This window comes from Sitophilus oryzae, unplaced genomic scaffold (genome assembly GCF_002938485.1).
Source record: "Sitophilus oryzae breed Bouriz unplaced genomic scaffold, Soryzae_2.0 scaffold_177_pilon_pilon, whole genome shotgun sequence".
NCBI classification, from domain to species: domain Eukaryota; kingdom Metazoa; phylum Arthropoda; class Insecta; order Coleoptera; family Curculionidae; genus Sitophilus; species Sitophilus oryzae.
In genome coordinates this window covers 8,770,896-8,793,368 of record NW_022146479.1, presented here as the reverse complement: position 1 = coordinate 8,793,368, position 22,473 = coordinate 8,770,896, and the positions used below count along the sequence as shown (strand labels likewise).

At 30.4% G+C, this 22,473-nt stretch overlaps 3 protein-coding genes across 4 annotated transcripts in view; 2 read left to right on the top strand and 1 right to left on the bottom strand.

The window, feature by feature from the left end:
- LOC115882344 (hemicentin-1-like) overlaps nt 1-22,473 on the top strand; it is a 176,990-nt gene that overhangs the window by 49,507 nt on the left and 105,010 nt on the right. The window lies entirely within an intron of this gene.
- Nucleotides 529-3,515, top strand: LOC115882343. Its single transcript, XM_030900366.1, has 2 exons — nt 529-607; nt 2,413-3,515. Exons 1-2 carry the CDS (start codon nt 596-598, stop codon nt 3,433-3,435), a joined length of 1,035 nt encoding a protein of 344 aa, XP_030756226.1. The 5' UTR covers nt 529-595; the 3' UTR covers nt 3,436-3,515.
- Nucleotides 9,813-17,700, bottom strand: LOC115882457. The gene is made up of 4 exons (XM_030900524.1): nt 17,655-17,700; nt 11,154-11,313; nt 10,244-11,014; nt 9,813-10,062 (listed from the first exon to the last, which is right to left on the bottom strand). The coding sequence occupies exons 1-4, from the start codon at nt 17,698-17,700 to the stop codon at nt 9,813-9,815; spliced, it is 1,227 nt and encodes a 408-aa protein (XP_030756384.1).

The window sequence follows — 22,473 nt, the reverse complement described above, 5'->3', positions numbered from 1 at the left end:
TGTTAAAGTATAAGGTGCCTGCAAATTGCAAAGCTCTTCATCCTCCCCAGATAAATAATGAAGTACAACCTTGCCTAAATAAGTCGGTTCTTGACCATGATCGTTTTATCTCAGCGTTACAACAACAATTGGCTCATGGCTTATCAGCAATAGGGACAGTCATTGAGGCTATGATGCCTAACAAAGAACAAGTAGATAACATGAAATCATTGGCAGAGGCCTGCCAATTATTCACTAACGTTCATCATGGACTTTCAGTTCACCGTAGATTTAAAATCATACCACATTTAAATCCGGAATGCAAAAAAGTCGTGGACAGTCTGGAAATAGATGATTTTTTATTTAATAAAAAATTTGCAGATACAATGAAAAATGAACAAATCATAAAAAAGGCCAGTGCTGATTTTAAAAAGAAGAATTGGCAAACTAAATTTTCAAGACCATCAATAAATACATCAATGTATCATTTAAACTACCGGCGTGGGCCTCCCAGAGAGAAAATGAAGGAAAAAAGGAGGAGGGAAGAAAAGAAGCCATCAGGATATCAGAAGTATCACAAGAAAGTCCCCAGGAAATACCATCGCCAGGAATAGATATGGAGGAAGATGTGAGTAATTGCGCTGGTAGACTTTCGAGATTTTTACAGAGTTGGAAACATATTACGAAAGACCGAGCGGTCTTAGACTGGGTCACAGGTATTAAAATACCTTTTATTAAAAAACCTGTACAGTATTTTGAGCCCTCTGTACAAATCTCTGACAAACTCTTACCCCAGTATAAAAAATCCATTCAGCAAATGTTAGAAATAGGTGCTATCGAAGAGTGTCATTCTTCAATAGGACAATTTATATCATCTTACTTTATAATTAAAAAACCCTCTGGCTGTTATAGGTTTATTTTAAATTTAAAAAGCCTTAACAAATTTTTATTTGCTCCTCATTTTAAATTAGAGAATTACAGAACTGTAATAAAACTTATAAATAAAAATTGCTACCTTTCAAATATCGATCTAAAGGATGCATATTATTTAATTTCAGTTAATAAAAAGTACAGAAAATACCTGCGATTTCGCTTCGAAAATCGTCTATATCAGTTCAGTTGTTTACCATTTGGTCTTAACATCGCACCATATATTTTCACTAAACTTATGAAACCGTTAACAAAAAAACTGCGTCTTATGGAAATAAGTACTGTATTTTATTTAGATGATATTCTTATTATAGGTAAAAATAAAAATGAATGTAAAAAATACACGAAAATAGTTCTTTCAGAACTAGCCAAATTAGGATTTATAATAAATAATAAAAAAAGTATGTTAATACCTCAACAAACTATTAGATTCTTAGGGTTTATATATAATACTAATAAAATGACCATTTCACTTCCTGGTGAAAAACGTAAAGCCATTCAAAATTTGATTTTAAATTTACGGAAGAAAAGGAAATGCACAATTAGGGAATTTGCCCAACTAATAGGCAAACTTGTAGCATCTTGTCCTTCAACAAAATATGGTTTTATTCATATTAAGCAGTTTGAAAAAATTAAACATTTTTTGTTGCGAGGAGACTATTACAATTATAATAAAAAGATGCATATTCCAACCTCTTTAAATAATGAATTAGAGTGGTGGCACAATAATATAGGATTAGGTCAATCGATAAAATCTAAAAATTTCTCACTTGAAATTTTTTCAGACGCCTCCAAGACGGGTTGGGGAGCGTTTTGTAACGGTCACAGATGTCACGGTTTCTGGAATAATAAAGAGCAGGTAAAACATATTAATTTTTTAGAAATCAAAGCCGCCTATTTCGCCTTGAGATCACTTGCTAAAGACAAAGAAAATATTTCCATTTTATTAAGAATTGATAATCAAACGGCAATATCGTGTATTAATCGAGGTGGAAGTGTTAAATACTCATATTTAGATAATATTACAAAAGCTCTTTGGCAGTGGTGTGAAAAGAAGTGTATTATAGTATTCGCTAGCTATATTAGTTCATCTGCTAACTTTGAGGCAGATAGAGAATCAAGATTTTTCTCAATTAATACTGAATATGAGCTAAATGACACTGTATATAATCAAATTATACAGAGATTTGGTTCTCCGGAAATAGATTTATTTGCAACTAGAATTAACAAAAAGTGCAATAAATTTGTTTCCTGGTTTCCAGATCCTGAGTCATGGAAGGTTGACGCGTTCACAATAAGGTGGTCAGAATTTTTCTTTTACGCTTTCCCCCCCTTTTCAATAATTACTAGGGTCTTAGAAAAAATTGTTCAGGAAAAGGGATTAGGAATTGTAGTAGTACCTTATTGGCCTACACAGGCATGGTATCCCCTGTTCACTAAGTTGTTATTAGAGAAACCTATTTATTTTAAAGCAAACAAATTTTTACTTGTCTCTCCTTTCAGAGACTACCACCCACTACACGAGGAGATTTCCCTGGTAGTAGGGAAATTATCCGGCAGGCTTATATAAGAAAGGGGGTTCCAGTGACAGCAATAGAAATAATCGAGGCATCTATATCAAAAGGAACACTTAAACAGTACACATCTTGTTATAAAAAATTCTGGCAATTTTGTGCTGACAGTAACAGGGATCCTCTTGTTTATAAGCTAGAAACATATTTGGATTTTTTATCCGATGCCTTAAAAGAAGGTCTTTCATTTTCTGTCGTCAATTCTTATAGATCAGCTCTTAATTTGATATTTAGTCCTATAAGTAATAATGATGAAAAAGTAATTAATCGTTTTGTGAAGGGAGTGTCTAATATTCGACCACCAGGACCTAAATATAAGATTACTTGGGATCCAGACCCTCTATTAAAATACCTAGGTACATTATATCCTCTAGAGGCGTTAGATTTAGAATACGCAACTTATAAACTAGTCACTCTTATGGCACTGACATCAGCCAGCAGAGTTCAGACTCTTTCTCTAATTAAAGTTCAAAACATTAATATATCGGTAGACAGAGTTGAGATTAAAATACCAGATAGAGTAAAAACATCCGCTCCAGGCAGATTCCAACCGCTACTAATTTTTCCGTTTTTTAAGAGTAAACAAGAACTTTGCGTTGCGTCCACCATTGCGGACTACATTAAAAGAACGAAACCAATACGCAATACCGAAGAAAAACTAATTCTTACCCATAAAAAACCACACCGTTCAGCATCTTCTCAGACAATAAGCAGGTGGATTAAAAATACTTTAAACTTAGGTGGCGTAGATACGTCCATTTTTTCAGCCCATAGTGTACGTCACGCTACAACTTCGGCTGCGTATAAAGCAGGCGTAAATATAGAGATAATTAAAAATACAGCAGGCTGGACTCCTGCCTCGAACACCTTCTTTAGTTTTTATAATAGACCTGTAGAAAAACCTCAAGATAAATTTGCCAAAGCCATTATTGAATTGGGTTCTAATAAATCGTAGTGTTCTACTGTTAGTAGTATTAAGTATTTTTTTATTATTATTTAGGTGTTATCAATATATCATATTCATTCTATTAGTTATAAGTTAAAAGTTAAGTTCTTTACATTATATACTCAGTAGTTAGTTATAAACTCAGAGTTTATGTTAATCATTTATTAGTAAATATGTAAAAATATAAAAAATATAATTTCCAAAGTAAAGTTTTCTAAAGTTCAAAAAAAAAAAAAAAAAAATATATTTTTAAATTTTAGAACTTATAGTTCTTACAATAAGTAATTGTTAGAGAAGTTAATATCTTATGATAATAATTAATTATATCAATATATGGTTATAAAAAATAAAAAATTGCCTTTGACTTTGAACATCTACATGGTAATTATATCAAGGACAAGCGAAGGAAAATTAAAAGATTAATCGACTTACCTGAAGGATGATTAATCATAATTTTCCGAGCTTGTCCGAAGATATAATTACCATGTAGTTTCCGAATAAACCTACTCATCAGCACGAACTTTTTTGGAGTTTTTTTTGATCTGTGGCCCGGTTCGATCGCTGCCTGTGTTGTCATTCCGTTGAAGTGTCTAAAAAAATTGCCTACGATCTGGGGTATATAGGGGGGGTTGGGTAATTATATCTTCGGACAAGCTCGGAAAATTATGATTAATCATCCTTCAGGTAAGTCGATTAATCTTTTAAATTTCATATCTTAGGATTATGTACAGTGATCTGAAAGGAAGCCAAAAATACAATAATATACAGGGTGTACTTTTAAAAAAAATAATCCTGATTCACTCACACTTTTTTGAGCCACGCCATAGAAATTAAAATATTTTCCTGAAATACAGGGTGGCGCCTCTCATACGCCGCGGAAGCTCCAAGGAGAACGGTAGTTTATATCGAAATGAAATTTTGGCAGCATATGTAGGTTAACTGAAAGCATTTTTTTTAATTTATGCATTAATATTTATAGAATTATACAGTGTGTCCCCAAAAAAAGTTACACATCAAAGTTGTGTTTTTTCTAATGGAACATCCTATATATTAATTGATTTTCGGATTCTAGAAAAAAAATAAAGGTGAGTTTTTTTAAAGAAGCATATACCTAAAATCTAAGGATTTTGACATATTTCACATTTAGTGAAAATGAAGAGTAAATTATAAATTTCGATAACAGCTACCTAAATTTTAGTTGACCTTGTATAGCCTGATATTTAATTACAGTAACCATTGTATGTTAAACCAAATTGAAATTTAAGCCGAAAAGTTATACAGAGTAAGACAAAATTAATATGGAACATTAGTCACTTTTAAAAGCAAGTTACTCTTTTATTTTAAAAGGAACACCCAGTATATTATTCCAGTGTTCAATGGAGAATTTATATATCTTTAAAATATTATTAAGTTTGCCTACCCCCCAGACGAAGATTTCCCTAGATATTTTAATTTTTATGATTTTGCGTCAGTAAATCTTTATTATTTGAAAAAATCTAGGTGGCTGTGTGATATACCTTTTGTTAATTTAACAAAAATTAAAGATTGTGGAGTAAAATACTCAAGGGTAATAAAAAAATATACGTTTAAAACATATTTTAATTATTACAGAATTAAAACTAAATATAAACCTATAATTATGCGACAAAAATTAGCTAGATGAAATCAAATGCTCAAAATGCTTCCTTTCCTGTTAACTGCATAAAATAATGTCTTTTCAAAAGTATCTTTTCATTTTAAAAGACATATGTGGAGTTCTCCCTCGAAAAGCAGCTACAATAATTTATCTCATGTGGTCGACACGAGTTTTTTAAACACTGTCTTTATATCCCCATAAAAAAACCAGAGTAGATAAAATCAGGAGCATTTTAGTATTCTATTAACTGATGAATGCACACTGCATCCAACTAATAGAATCATATCAATTTTCTCTGATGTAAGATAAGTTTGCATTTTCGGCAAATTCCTGAGAATTTTTTTTGTTTTAACTGACAAAAAATTATAACTAGTTGTTAAAGTTGGACTAGTTAGACAGCTATGTTGAAGTAACGTCAGACATGTCACAGCCACCTAGATTTTATCAAATCATAAAGATCTACTCAGATCAAATCATGTAAATGAAAATATCTAGGAAAATCTTTGTTTGAGGGGTAGGCAACCTTAATAGTATTTTGAAGAGATATGAATTCTTCATTAAATATCGGAATAATATACTGGGTGTTCCATTTAAAATAAGACAGTAACATGCTTTTAAAGGTGACCAATGTTCAATATTAATTTTGTTTCACCCTGTATAACTTTTTGGATCAAGTTTTAATTTGATTTAAAGTACAATAGTTAATTTAACTACATATACAGGTTATACCGGCTAAATTCCAATTTAGGTAGCTTTTATTGTAATTTAAAAAATTGTTCTTTATTTCTAGAAAATGTTAAATATGTCAAAAACCTTACATTTTAGTCATATATTTCGCTTATAAAACTCAGCTTTATTTTTCTCCCAGAATCCGAAAATCAATTAATATATAGGGTGTTCCATTACAAAAAACACAACTTTGATATGTAATTTTTTTTGGGAACACCCTGTAGAACTCTCTATATTTTTAAAAACTGCTCTGAATTAACGTACATATGCTTACAAAATTTCATTTCAATACAAACTGTCGTTCTCCTTGGAGCCTCCGCGGCGTATGAGAGGCGCCACCCTGTACATCCCCGTACATACTTTAGGTTTGCACTTAAACAAAATTCTCAAGTTTTTTATTCTTGGAGCTACAGATGCCCGACGCACTATTGCCGGACTCTGTATAGTAAGATTATTTTTAAACTTGTAAATGCGGATTAAAAGAAAAGAGTTTTAATTTAGTGCGCTGAATAATTCAGTCGATGATTCAAATTTCCAATTAACAAAAATCAATTATATTAATAGTCTTTCTTTTGCCTGAAGATTTCTAGTTTTATTCCGTAAAACATAGTCATTTTATTGGTAATTTTAAGATCTTTTAAGTTATAGTTCCGAGGGAATTTGAGAGTAAACCGATTTTTCATTGTTTAATTGTTGGTTATTTTATTAGTTTTTATTTGAATTAATTTAATTAAAAGCTAATATTAATTTTAAATGTAATCATCAGCTGTGTATCTACTGCTAACTAATTATTTTGTTGAATAATAATTTATAAATTTATACCGGACATTTACTAATGTAAAATTGCCATATATATTTTTGCCATACATATCTACCTAAAAATAAGTCTATATAGAAATCAAGAGAAAAAATTCAGTAATAAATACAAAAATTAAAATTAAGTTAGAGAAATTTTAAACTCTTTACAAAAGTTAAAGAAAGGAGTCCGTAAAAAGTTGAGATCTTCTGATAATAAGGTAAAATCAAATCGAAAGTCAGGTATAGGCCTTTTTTCCTCAAAACATGATAAATCATCGGCATTGAGGTTTTGTACCGGCTTCTAAACATTCACAACAACAGAAAAGTTCGCCAATTATGGAAAGTTTCCTTTCAGGCTAACTTTTTACTTTTTTTCTGGCCAATCAAAAAATTTACTTGACGTATTCGAAAATTACCACTAAATCTTGCTAAACAAAATTAGCCATAAATGAAACTTTTTTATTTTAAAACTTACATCCGCCTTATTTGATTACTTTTAATTTGAAAAATTTTGTATTTTTTTAATTTTTTTCTTTCTTCCCACGGCTTGTCTTGCACAAAACATTTTTGAGAAAATTAAATAAAAATGATGATAAATTTCGATAAAACAAAATACATTCAGGGATCCTATCCACGTTATTCCAGAGTATTATTGAGAAAATTGTTTTTGAGGTAAAACAGTTTTTTAATATTATATCAAGAAAATAATTCAATCACACAATGAAAAAGGATTTTGGTCCCAAAATTTTATATCGTATATTTAGAAGATATTTTACAAAAAAATCACTATTCCATCAAGCTATAATCTATGTCATTTTGTATATAAAAAAATAAATACGGATCATAATATTAAAGTTCAAAAATATACCGTATGATCGAATAAAAACGGCGTCAGCGATGGCTATGAAATGACGATCAATGATATTTCCCATATAATTTTACATATAAAATGACAGCGATCTTCACTTCATAGCCATCGTTGACGCCGTTTTTATTCGATCATACGGTATAATACATTTAGACTCTTTACTTCGTTGTCTACTGATAGACAAATTCCATCCACTTTGAAGTGACTGACAATAGGATGTAGAGTGTAGAATGAATGGGAGGATCACCGCAATCTCACAGATCTATTTTGTCTCCTTTAGTTGAGTCTAAATTCCCATAATATAATCCTGCTAATATATCCACTTGTAAAAAATTAAAGTGAAAACTTACCTACCCATGCCTTTAAGAAAAAAAGTGTGTCAAACTAAAAAAGACCGTAAAAAAGAAATTATTTGCTTTTATTTTGCATTGAGTACTTCTTCTAATTTAGCTAATGAATTTGATTTTATTCTCTTGCGTGTTGTTGGACCGCCTCATCTTGCAGAATTATTTTAATGACCCAAAGAGATGCTAGTCACATGGAAACAAATCAGAACTATGCGGAGTACGAGATAGCGTGTCCTGGTATAATTTATCTGGACTAGTTCCCGTTAAAATGGGGTTGTGCAAGCGCGCATTATCATGACAAAGTTTGACACTTTACATTGATCCAGTTTGGCCTGGTTAAAAAATGGCTTAGCTTTATCTTTCAATAAATAATAACAATAAAATACAAAAAATAAATGTTATTTTTTCTACATTAAAATATTTTTTGAGTTACTGAAAAAAGCTTTCAATTACAATTAAATTAAAAAGTGAAGTATTATTGTTTTCCTGTTAGATTTGAGCACAACCATGCGAATTATTAAAATCTCTTTATGCTACATACGAAACAAACGACTAAAACGGATTCTTGGACAACTGTGCATTTTAGGATTCAATTCTCGCGAATATGCTTTCAAAAATAGCATTTAATAATGAAATAAATGCTTTTAAGCGTCGCTAAGCTTACTAGCACGGAGTTTTTTTCGCCGCATGTGCAATTGTTATTTAAATGTGTTGAATGTTATCGCAATCACGATAGTAAACTTTCGTTAAACACAAACCATTTTATTTCCTGTTGTAGAAAGCAAGAATATACATTAATATATTACATTTAAACAAGATTACTCTTATATTATTAATGCATTTAATTATTTACTTTAAGTTTTTTGCCAATTCTAATATATATTTAGACACATACAAAATATAAAAAAATAGGGTAGCAAACTTCAGTAAGTGATATAAAATGAGGGTGGGGTTAGTCTTCGCGACTTCACAGATCTATTGTGCCCCTTTTCTTGAGTTATAACCCATCATACAATCAGGGATTTGACAAAAACCAGTATCTAAGACGGTTTTACATAAGTTAGTTTTCCATCTCCGATATCAGTCGTACCAAACTTCATGGCACCAATGGTTGTCGTCTCGGCGCACTCAATGATGAGGTGTTCTGGTGTTTCCCCATTTTGCCCACATAATCTTCATTTGCCGTTGTTTCTTTGCTTCAATATACTGAGATGTTCGGTGAGAAGCCAGTGTACTGTTAAAAAACCGTCTTAATCCGAAGATTGTTCTTATTTAAATCAAGGAAAATATTTGATTTTTCTCGGTTGTAAGTTTTGAGACATTTTTTCGGGTGTCTTAGACCTTTCTTCTTCTTTACGTGCCGTCTCTTTCGTGGAGGTTGGCGATCACATTGGCAAAATCTTCACGATTCTCGGCTTTCCTTATAAGTTCTTCAAAAGTTAGGTGAGTCCAGTTTCTGATGTTTCTCAACCAAGATAGTTTCTTCCTGCCGAGACCTCTCTTTCCTTCAATCTTACCCTTAACTATCAATTGTAAGACGTGGTATTTTTCATTTCGCAATATATGCCCTAAGTATGATGTTTTCCTTATTTTTATTATATTGAGCATTTCTCTTTCTCTGCCTATTCTGTTGTAGACTTCGGTATTTGTGATATGGGCTGTCCATGGAATTTTAAGCATTCTTCGATATATCCATGTTTCGAACGATTCGAGGCGATTCATCTCTTGAACTTTCCGTGTCCATGTTTCTGTTCCGTATAATAAGATTGACCAAACATAACACTTAACGAGCCTAGTTAAATTCACTCAAGGTCCAATCTGGGGTTCTGGAAGACGTTCTTCATTTTTAAAAATGCATTTCTCGCTTGTTCTATTCTGGTTTTTATTTCCACGTAGTTGTTCAAGATTTTAACTATCCAGGACCCCAAATATTTGAACTTGTAGACCTGTTCTAAGGTATTGCCCTCTATTTTAATAGGAATTGGTACATTTTGGTTCTTTCCAAATATCATGACTTAGTTTTAAGAGAATTGATCTTCATCCCGTATTTCTTACAGGAGCCTTCAAGTCGTTCCACTAAACTCTGGAGACCAGTATCAGAGTCGGCAATAAGAACTGTGTCATCGGCAAATCTAATGTTGTTAATGACTTCGCCGTTGACTTTAATACCGCAATCTGTTGAAGAGAAAGCTTCCAGAAAAATCGCCTCAGAATAAACATTAAATAACGAAGGAGACAGCACACATCCAAACTCCTCTCTGTATATTGACCGAATTGGAATTGTCATTTTCAATTTTAATGTGGGCTGTTTGTTGCCAATATATATTTTTCAGAAATGTTACATCTTTGCTGTCAATTCCCAACTCATACAACATTTTGATAAGTCTCGTATGTTTGACTCTATCGAATGCTTTTTCGAAATCTACGAAACACACATACATTGGTTTTTGTTGGTCTGTATACTTCTGCACCATCAATTGTAAACAGAATAAGGCCTCTCGTGTTCCCAATCCACTCTTAAACCCAAACTGTTCATAGCCGCTTTCTTGCTCACACTTCTTATAAATTCTGTTATGTATTATTTTAAGTAACACTTTCAGTGCGTGACTCATTAAACTAATAAGTCTGTAGTCACTGAGATGTCGAGCTGATGGTTTTTTCGGAAGCGGTACAAAAGTTGAGTGGAGGCAGTCATCAGGTACATTTCCTCTATCATAGATCTTGTTAAAAAGCCTAGTCAGTATATCTACGTTCTCTTCTGATATTAATTTAAGTATTTCTGGATATATATTGTCAAGGCCTGGACTTTTGTGGTTTTTAAGTTGTTTAATTGCCTGCAATACTTCACTATTGAGAATTTCTGGTCCCTGATCAACCGTTGGTCTTACTGTTGGTTCTTCTCTATAGTCATTATAAAGTTCTTTCATGTGTTGTTCCCATACTTGTATTTTTTCTTGTACGGTTGAACATAGTGTACCATCTGAGTTAATAATTGTTAGAGGACAAAAACGTTGTGCTGGTCCAGTTAATTCTTTTATTTTTTTGTGTAATGTAAATGAGTCGTGTTTCTTTTGTAAGTCCTCTAATTCAACGCACTTCTCTGAAATCCACTTTTCTTTAGCTGTGATTATTAGACCTTTAAAGGATTCCAATTCCAGATTACGGATGAAGTATTCAAGGTTCTTGAGTTCAGCTTTAAGTTGGTTTGAACTTGGGAAGCAGAACGGTTCTAGTTCAGTTAGCTAGTGTTTGCTTCTTTTCTATTTAGATCGTTTGCTTTTTCATTGCTTTCTATCCCCTGGGGGTTGGCACTCTAACTACTGGTGTAGAAGATCTGTATTATTTTTGCCTAATCTGTTCAGCTTCTCCAGGTTTTTCAAAAGCTGTAACTTCCTCAGGAAGTTTCTTAAGGCATATGTTTATAGGACGCTTCTTAGGGCATATGCTTATATGAACCTTTTTCTTATGTTTAACTGTATCACCCACTGAAGTTTGGTAAGGTAATGTTTCTATATAAGAAAATAAACAATAGTTAAGGAAACATTTTGTCAGGTGTTTTCTTATTTATTTTTATAACATCTCTAGATAATAATTTTTAACCTATGTATTGTAAAAAACAAGTACTCTTTTCAGTAAGAAAATACAAACTCCTCAACAGAAGTATAGACATTACCTAAAAATATTCCTAGTTAGGTTTATTTATACATGTTACATGACAAACATTTCAACGGTTTGTTACAGAATTTCTATGAGCAAGTGTATCCACACCCGCATGCCTGTGTGATCGGGGCACCTTGCTTTCTCATGCTCGAGCGGCGGCTTCCAAGTTACTGAGGTTATTATCAAAATATTTTGGCATCTACATCGCTCCACAATACAAACTTTGCATAAGTCAGGCTTAGTTTACTTGCGATGCATATCAAAGTGGCGCAGTTCTTTCTTACTGAACCTATTTTAACCTATTCCGATGAGTATTTTATAAATTATTAATAATGAAAATAAACTAAAATAAATATCTAATTTATAATATTATTTGAGATATATTTCTAAATATGTTTTAAAACTTGTTGTCTGTTTTTGTATCTAATTTTCTTGTATTAATTTATTATTGTTCCTTGTTTAGATATTTCATTTATATAACAAGACAGAAGATGTAAATCATATAATTAAATATTATGATAATTTTAAAAATAGTATTTAACAAAATTCTTTATTAGAAAATTATTATCACCAATTACTAATAAACTTCCTAAAAATCGAGTAACACAAATTATTAATTAATATTTTAAAAAGCTTAAAAATTATATAATTTAAATTTATGTTAAAAAAGTAAAAATGTATTATACACTAAATTCAACGAATTTGAGAATACTAAGTCAATATAAATAAAGCCAATTTTAAGGAAAATATTCGTTATTTGTCAAGAGGTTGTGCCAAAGGTAAAATGCCTTATTTAGTATGCTAAGCAGGTTAACAGCTTTTATAATAAATGAGTTAAGTAAAAAAGAAAATGAACGAAATATCAGATGAAATCTTAGCAATAAATAACATAAAAGTTTTTCTTTATTTTGCAAATAAAGATTTCTTGTACATAAATTGTCCTTTCCTCTTTTGTGACCCTATATTTAAAAAAAATTAAAGCGTAGATCGTTATGGTATTAAACAGAGCTCCTAGTGTTATAGAGTACTTTGTGAATAAAGCACCTTGGATAATATATACCAATAAATTACATTATCTCTTAATTAGTAGCAAATTGTAATTAATGTAGTATTGATTAACTATATATTGTAGAATACAATGGATTTCTGCACAATTCCAATAATTTTCCTTAAATTTATACCGCCGTTCAACGGTAGGTTTAGATGATTTTAAATCAGATTTATATACTATGTATCTTATTTTATCACGCAATTACAATCAAGTGACTTTATTTCATATTTTAATCTTTATTAAATAAAAAAAAATTGGTATTTTAAAACTAAGGAAAATCTCTTTACAAATTTAGGCACAAAATAAACTTGATATAATTAATATTTTAACACTATGTATTTCATCAGAACCAATTAAGTTTCTTATTCGGAGCTTTCAGATATTCATATAGACTTATGCAATGCATAGTAAAGTGTTTTATCTTGGAAACACGTGTAAGAAAAGGGGGAAAGTTTAAATGAAAAACTTTTCTACATCGAGTTAACCGCTTAACACCTTCAGAAATATTATTCAAGGAAAACAATCACGAAAGTGAGATAAATCATCAAACAAGATATCGGATTTTCTCAAGTCCGCAAACCTACATGTGATCAATTTACATAAAAAACTTTTCAATACCTAATATTAAATATCGATGCGGATTTTTAAAAGCCTTTTTATACGTATATTTAATTAAATTCGCTCCTTTCAGTTTATTTTATTTTTACAGAATCATTTTTAAAAACATATCTGACTCTGAAGAAATCAACTAAAAGCTTTGCTTAATAAAATTAGTTGTATACAGAAAGGAACATGATATTTTCGTTAAATTTTTAATTAAAGATGAACCATTTATCGAGCAGCTGCAAAAAGCTTTTTATTAAAATGAAAATAGCAAGAAAATACTAGTTCTCGCGGCAGGATGAACTCCGAACTTCCCAGTACATATCTTAAAAGTATTTACGTCTTTAGGGTAATGCTCTGAACTGTAGTTCCACATTTTAGAATTAAATTACAACTTTAGTTTTAGAAATGCTGCTAAAATGGCAGATTATTCAATTAAGATATTTTAGAGGACGTACAGCAAGAAATATTATCACAATTACAATTTACTTAATTTATTGGGACATAGATAATTCAATTTTTCTAATTATATTATTAAAGTACTTACAAAAAGCACCAAGAGTATCATATTATGTACAATTGCGTGTTAGGTAACTAATTACTACTGCACATTCTATAATTTTAATTCAGATAAATATTTTATAAATTATTAATAATAAAACATTTTTAGTAAAATCAATATTTCCTTCTATTAAGTGAAATTAAATATAATAATTAATTAATTTATAGAATTATTTATGAGAAATTATTAACTCTTTAATTAATTTATCATCTTCATCGTCATCAACATTTTCAGCTTGTTCAACCATTTCGATTTATAGTGTAGCCTCCCTCAGATATTTAGATACTCTCTTTATAGTTAGGCTCATTGTTGTCTATTGTTGGCTACGCGAGCCCAAGTTATCTCTGCTAATTTTCTAATAGCATTGTCCCAGCTCAGGTTTGGTCTTCTTCTAGGAGCTGTAATTTTGTGATCCATCTGTCAAGCCTATGTCCTGCCCATTGTCACATGAGGGATTAGATTCTGTCGATGACAGCTATTACAAACAAAACAAACAACGCTTTATTGTACAAAAAGCCAAAACAGCTTCATCGACAAAGCACTCACAAACAACAAAATCACAAAAAAAATACACAATACAAATAATACGATTCAAAAAAATTAAGTCTTTAAAATTACAAAAAGAATATACATGGACAATTTTAGAACAGTACGCAGTAAATAGAGTTATAAAATATTAAATACTTGACCTTTGACCAGTGTGTGAGATGATCAAAATTTTAAAATTCAAAATTGTTCATAATTAAACATCAACAAAAAAGTCGTTTACCGCATATAGGGCTCTCTCCAGTAGGTATGATTTTAGAGCTTTGCGAAATGCGGGAAAGAATGAAAGCGACTTGATATTCAAAGGCAGATGATTGTACATTTTTTTGGCATTGTACAGTATTGAACCTTTAACTAGTTCTAAGCTCGGGGTTGGCAGATAAAGATCGTGCTCTGCATTCCTAAGTGGATAGTTATGAGATGGCCTTTCGGGAATAGCAGATATGTGCTTGCGGATTAAGCAAACGGATTCAAAAATGAATAAAGAAGGAAGAGTCAGTATTTTCAAATTTTTAAAGAAATTCTGGCAGTGAGTTCTACTGTTCAGTCCCAATAAATATCGAACTGCTCTCTTTCGAAGTCTGAAAACACGATCAAATTTTGTTGCGCAAGTACCCCAGAATGGAAGGGCATAACGAAGATGTGACTCAAAAAGGGCATAATAGGCTATTCTAGAGGTTGTGAAGTTAAATTCCTTAGAAATTGATTTTAGCGCAAAACAGGCAGCGCTTAGTTTCTTTGATAGAGCTTCGATGTGAAAGTCCCATTTTAACGAGTTGTCTACAACAAATCCTAAGAATTTCACAGAGTCCACGACGTCAATCGTGGTGTTATTAAGTACAAAAGGTTGTATAGTACTTTTATATGACAAAACTTTAGTTTTTGATAGGTTGAGGCATAGGAGATTAGAATCGCACCAAGACTTAATGGTGCGCAAGTTAGTGGATATAGTATCATATAGTGCCGCAACATCTGGGCCGCTCCAAGTGAAACTAGTATCGTCCGCAAAGACGCAGATTTTACCGCTAATGTCTAGATTTGCAATGTCGTTGATAAACACCAGAAACAAAATAGGGTCAAGTACTGAACCCTGAGGGACACCACATTATATAGGCTTATAAGAAGACATAGACGTATCAATCCTCACAAGCTGCCCTCTGTTGCCAATATATGCCTTGAGCCATTCAAGCGGCACTCCCCTGAAACCATAGTATTGCAATTTGTTAATTAAGATATTATGATTTACACAATCGAAAGCCTTAGAGAAATCACAGAAAATTGTAGCTGTAGAGTGATGGTTATTCAGGCTAGAGTATACATTATTAAAAAGGTCGAACATAGCATCATTTGTGCAACTGTTACTTAGAAATCCAAATTGATGGGTAGTAAGTATTTTATATTTAAGGAGAAAAGATAGAAACCTTTTTTTAACCAATCTTTCAATGATCTTAGATAATGTGGGCAGGAGTGCAATTGGGCGATAGTTCGAAGCTTCATCTTTATCACCTCCTTTATACAGAGGAATAATTATTGCTGTCTTAAGACAGTTTGGAAAAACTCCTTTTTGGAATGACTCGTTAATTAAAGTAGTAAGATGGTTTAATGTGCATTCAGGAAGTTCAGAGAACATTTTGAGAGTAAGCCCATCAGTCCCAGATGAGGATTTGTTTTTAATACTATTAATTGTACTACGGAGCTCATCTAATACTACGGGCGTGAGGAAGAAACTGTGTAAATTCTCATTTGCTTTAGGGAGATATGAAAGTGAATCATGGGAAGGAGTTATGGTGTTCACTAAATTTTTAGCCACATTAACAAAGTAAGTGTTTAAATCTTCAGGTGAATTAAAGACTGTGCCAGACGAAGAAGTCTTATTCCTTAAGTCATTTACAATAGCCCAAGTCTCCTTAGCGACATTACCGGCTTTGGCTAACCTCGCATTATAATAAATGTCCTTGGCAGCTTTTATAGTCTTACGATAAACCTTTCTATAAAGTTTCACGTAATTATGAAAGAAGACGCTGTCCGTGAATTTCTTAAGGTGAGATAATGAGCGCATGTTCTTTGCAGATATACGCAAGCCTGTAGTAGACCAGGGTATACCTTGTTTACTTTTGATAGGCCTAAGAGGAAACGCCTTGTACGCCAGATTAGACAAGGTATCCATAAATCTAGAAAATTCGGAATCGACGTCAGGCGAGAGGACAACCCACTCTATTGTTAGACATAGGTGGTGAAAATTTAGAAAATTTTCATCCGAATTACCTGGGTCTTTTGTCGTATCCACTGTATTCTTTTACGGTTTTTTTTTTGGTTATTCCCAACATTTTGTTCCATTGACCGTTGTATGACCTACAGTTTCCTTATAATGTCCGATTTAAGAGTCCAGGTTTCGCATGCACTGGTAATACACATTGGTCGAATATTTTCTTCGTTAGATAAAGTGACATTCCATATTAATTTATTTTTGTTACTTATTTAGATATTTGATTTATAATACAATTAGAAGATGATAATATATAGATGTATATAGATAAGATGATAATTTAAAAATATATTTACAAAAATTCTCAATTTAAAACTATTTTAACAATTACTAATAAATTTACTGAAAAATTAAGTAATATAATTTAATTTTACTAATTATATATCAAAACGGCATCGTGTGGTAGTAAATTTTTAAAACCCGTTTAAATAATTTAGTAGATAATTTTTTTTATTGCAATATATGCGTTTTATTTTCTTCAGTTTTTATTAAAAGAATCTTAAACAAAATGTTCATCGAAATTCTCACAAAATAAATCTTGCTAAAATGAATTGCCCAGGGAATAATTTATTAAACATCAAAAAAAACTGGTAAGAACAACTAAAAAATGAATGTTTTACCCCCGTCCTTCTCAAGAAAACGAATAAAACATTAATTCCAAAAAGCTTGCAAATTATTTCCCGAAGCGAAATATATAATAAAGTTAATTATCTTAAAGACGAAGAAGAATTTATTTTTTTGTTAAACGAAAATTACAAATAGATTTCATTAAACCCCTGAGATTTTTCTCACTTTTTAATTATTTCCCGGTATCCAGAAGAATTACGCCCCGAGTCTCCCGGTTCTTTCAAAAGACTTTTTTTAATCTTATTACCGATAAGGAAGGCAAGCCAAATAAATTAGTTTCATATTTTAGTTTGACTAAGAATATCGAAAAATTAAATTAAAGCTATTAACTTTAACGATACTTTGTTATAAAACCCTGAACATAGCAAAAGAAAACACGAACTCACCACAATACACCAAAACATTTTTTTAAACATTGGATGATTAAAGAAGATTAAACATTGATTAAAACTGTGATTGGTTTTTAATTTGAAGGCGCGCCCAGTGTTTATAAAAGTATTTTGATATATTGTGGTAAATTAGTATTTTAACTTACTGTTGTAACGCCAAATGTTCCAACCTTTAACTGTAATCCAGAACATACTTCTTTTAATCAGATAAAATTTATACTACTTACTCAACTTATTACCTAGAGTTTGAATCAAAGCTGAAAAATTATCATATTATTTATGATTACTAAAATAGGAATTTCCTTTTTAAGGGAATGTAAACAGTAATAGAAAAATGGTCGGAAATTTATTAAATCCAGTGACAGATTTCCATTCTTAGCTCGCTGAGCTTTATACAAACTAATTGTAAAATTTATACGATATTCCCGTTTTCCACCCTCCATAATAATGATCCGAAAAGTCCTTGGGGTTCATGCCAAGAACCGTTTATTTTCACATCGAATAGAAACTTCTAAATATTTTATTTTTGGCGACTTCATAGCACAATTTCCGATACTGTAACCAAATTTTAAAAAAGTATTTCATAACACGTTTACAACAAGCACTAATTTGTTTTCAAAAATCAATTTTAAAATATACTTTAGGCAAGACAGTAATGGCTTACTTAGGTTTTCGGATTTAAGTGAAAGGATAAATAATTTTCTTAAGAGTTTTACTGAATGTATTTATTAAATCTAAAAATCAACCCCTTAACAGGCAGGAATTAAAGCTATTATGAAATCATTAAATCACTTAAACCTCAAGCCATCTTCTTTAGAAGTTCCATTAATAATAATTTTGTTAAAAAATCTTTTTAGTTTCAATCTTGTCATTAAACCGTTACTTAATTTGTAATTAAGAAAAGTGTCCCGATAGTTAAAATGAATTAATTAATGTTACTTATTTAGATATTTAATAATTAAAAATTAATTTAAAAAGCATTTTCAGATTAATAAAATTTATCTTTACTAATTATATATCAAAATAGCATCTATGACGTCGTTATAAATGGAATATTTACCAGCAGTTAACTAATGGCCACATATAATCTAAACTTTTGGACTAAGTATATTACTTAATATAATTTAGATTTGGTTTCTTTTTAAGTTAAATAAGTTGGCACGTCAGAACATTAATCTTTCAAGAAATGGAACATTAGTCATTCCCGCGAACAAAATAATAAGAAGAGTTCGAACGTAGTTCTACAAGACCGAGGTACAAGTTAAACCAGTAATAATTAACCAGTTAGTAATAGAAAGGTATTTGAAAAATGTATTATAGTAGCAAGTTAGTTAAAATATAAAAATAAATAAATTAAACCTGGAAAATAATCGTTTGTCTTCATTTGATGGCTGTTCATTCTATTTAGAGCAGCTAATTGATAAATTAGCTCATACTAAAATTTATTACAGCGTACTAGATACTCTCGTAGGTAACAACGTTATAGAGGAAAATGATGATATATTATGATAACGAGAACAGAGCTTTTAATATTCGTTTTACATTGAAGGTTTTGTCAGTTTAAAATGACTTTTTATTTCAACTCAATTTTCTCTCTAAACTTAATTACACTCTATTAAAATACCAGATATATTTGCAACTTATTTAATAAACAGAATTACAAAATAATAAGATAACAAATTTTAACTTGCAATTTCCTTACAAAAAAAAACAAAATAAAAATGAAAACAACTTTGTTTTAAATGACAATATTAAAACTACCGATAAGTTCTATCTCCTTCGATGAATTTTGCAAAGTTTTGCCGTTGTTTGATAAAAAACTTACTGAACCGATATAGGAACTTGGTTAACTACATAATCATATTTCAGTTACATTATAGAGAAAATTTATATTGCGTCTTGGAAGACTTAAAGTTACAAACTGAAGATATATAACAGATAAATCTCCTCTCTATAGGATTTCGTAAAAATAAATATAATGCCAATTTGATTGCAACGTTGGTATGTCAATATGCAAGTTAATAGTCAATATAAATAAAAAGTTATGAAATTATGATGTTTAAAACTGGAATAAGTATAAAAAGAAATCTAAAAACTGATACAAATAAAAATACGTTAAATATTTAAAGTATCTACGTGTATTCGCATATGCTATGAATTATTTAATAATATTTTTCATCTGACACATTTTTTTGAGGATGATCGACATCCCAAACTTAATATGTATACTGGCAAAACATTTTGGCACAACGTGTCTTTTTTCCCTCCACTCATGCCAGTTTTTCCCCTCCTATACGAATCTCATCTACGCTGTACCATTATAATAACATTAGTTTCCGTGAGGATTTTTTAAAATACGTAAAACTCTTGAAGCTTTCAAAACGCGTCTGTAGTATTATTCACGTGTGCCTTAGTTATTTTTTTCTTTTTTTTATAACCAGTTACTAAGAAACCTTCAAATAGAAAAAATATAATTTATTTTTCTTGTATTTCTTCTGTAATAAAATTAACAGAAACAGAGATGTAAGTGTCGTAGAACTATAAAGTAGGCAGTTTTGAATAAAATTTCATATTTTTTAACTAAAATCTTACATTAATCACACTATCTACTTAACTTCATCCTTAATTTGATATGAAGTAAGAAAAAGAATCAAAGCGTTCCTAATACTTGCCAGTAGAATATACATCTCTAGATAAGAATCAATCCAAAGAAGAGATTATTTTCGTTTCAAAAACTTTGTAATTTTACCGAACATTTCTCGCAAGTTCGAAGTAATAAAATAACTTCAACTATTTTTAAGTAATTTAAGGCGAAGAAAGAAGAATTTAAGACTATAATTCTTTACAAAAAAGCGAAAAATTACTCGCGATCTAGATTTAAAACTTCATTAAATGAAAAAAATCATTATTAAAAAAAACATTATTAATATAAGCACATTTAGAGAAACTTTATTGTAATTATTTCTATAAAATTTTAATGTTTATCAGAAATGCTATTCCAACGGTTTTTATAACTTAACGGTTATAAAATATTTAATCGATCTCCAAGGCAATCAATCAAAAAACAAATTTATTCCTCTTGAAAATCTTTAAAATTCCACTTTGGATTGCCAGAATCGGAAGTAATAAACTGACTTCCTTCACTTTTATCTAATATTACGCAAGAGCAAAGAAAGTTAAAAGCTACATTTCCCCTGGTAAATGTTTTACAAACTCTTGACAAATAACAGTAAAATATACTTTAAGAATTAATAGTTTCGTATCTTCCAAACTTGAATCATAAATTTTTTCGAATGCATCAATTAGAACTCACTTTTAAGAAATGGTAAACTAAAACAGAATATATGATTTCACATGAAACAACAAAAAAAGGACTTATATATAACTATAAAAATCAAAAAATAAAAGAAATAAGTTAATGAAGAAACCAATATATACATATACATATATCATGCATTATATGTATTTAATTAATACTTGGAGCAATTCAACAGAAAATAACTTTAACATGCTACAAAAACAACAAAATAAAATTTAATATAGATAGACTAACACCAATAGAAGAATTAAACCAAAAATAACATGACATTACTTCTACAGAAAATCAAAAATAAATTAATACAAATAAATATTACTTAGAAAATTAATAAACAAATACACAATTACGAAACTATAAATAAATCAGACATCAAAACAGCCAAGTAAACTTCAAAAAAACTTTCACAAAACCTAACAGAAACTGCACCAAAATACAATATGCTAACAAAAGAAGTAACACAATTTTTAATTTTTAAATTAAAAAAAATAAAAATATGATTAAAAAAATGTGATTTTTTGCTTAAATTTTGAAAACCACTGGATCTTTTCTGGGTTTTCTTTCTTGTAAATTTAATCTACTGCCTATGTTGCCATATTATCAAGAAATTGTATTTTTTAACTAAAAACTAAAAAAAATTCCAAATTTTGAAAAGATTTTTTTCGCGAAAAAAACCTCATAGACGTGTTTCTGGGGTCGAAATATACTACCCCTAAAATATTTGCATTTATTTAAGACTCACCATGTAGTTTGATTAATAAATAAATAATTATTATTAAATTAAACTATAGTTGTGTGTTTAAAAAAATTAAAATAACTTTTTTATTGCATAATTATGAAATAATTCGAAAAATGGCGTTACAGATGTTGTGAATTGGACTTATTTTTTTACAGCTAGTTTTTGTTAGAATAGCGCTACGCTTAGCTGGTCCTACGTTCGGCCGATATCGAATTGTTGGCCTGGTTTTTGGCACAGGCCGGTCCTAGTCAGCCTGACGCCAACGTTCTATGCCGCTACGAAGACCCACAAAAATCTTTCACTCCCACTGGGCTTATTTGAAACTTTCGTACGCCACCCCGAGGAAACAAAATTGTATTTGATTCTCTTGTGATATTGGACTTTGCGACGTTACTGCTTTACTTAGCCCCTGTTCATATCATCCCCAATTGACTATTTCCAAAAAAACGACGTTGATTAACCTAGTATGTTTTGCAGGTCAATCACTACTTTTATTAAAAAACAAAGTAGCATTTAGGGAACATTTTTTTACATAATTACACTATACTCTAGAAAGATATAATATTATTATCTAAGAAGAAAACTTTTAACCAATGTGTACTACCAGTAATGACCTATGCAAATCCTAGACACTTAAAACGGACATTAGAGAGGTTATATAGATATGTAAAGCAACCATAATTGAACATATTTGAATAAGCTGAAAATGATGATGGTGATGATACCGTAGATAAAGACCCTTTGTAAGTTTTAAATTATTTTTTCATAATTTTTTATCATATGATTAGCACGTTTTAATATTAAAAGATTTTCACAACTATAAGAAATTGATGTAATTTCTCTTAGCATAAAGTACACAAATAGTTTAGAATTTTTAACAGCGTCAGCTGTGCGATTACTGAAACCTACT

What these genes read in the sequence shown, in the direction of transcription:
- LOC115882457 (XM_030900524.1), bottom strand. Translation starts at nt 17,700, where the DNA reads ATGTTCTGGATTACAGTTAAAGGTTGGAACATTTGGCGTTACAACA. An exon ending in GAACATTTGGCGTTACAACA is followed by an intron (nt 11,314 to 17,654) that starts GTAAGTTAAAAT and finishes TTTCTTATATAG; the next exon opens with AAACATTACCTTACCAAACT. An exon ending in GGAGAAGCTGAACAGATTAG is followed by an intron (nt 11,015 to 11,153) that starts GCAAAAATAATA and finishes CTGCTTCCCAAG; the next exon opens with TTCAAACCAACTTAAAGCTG.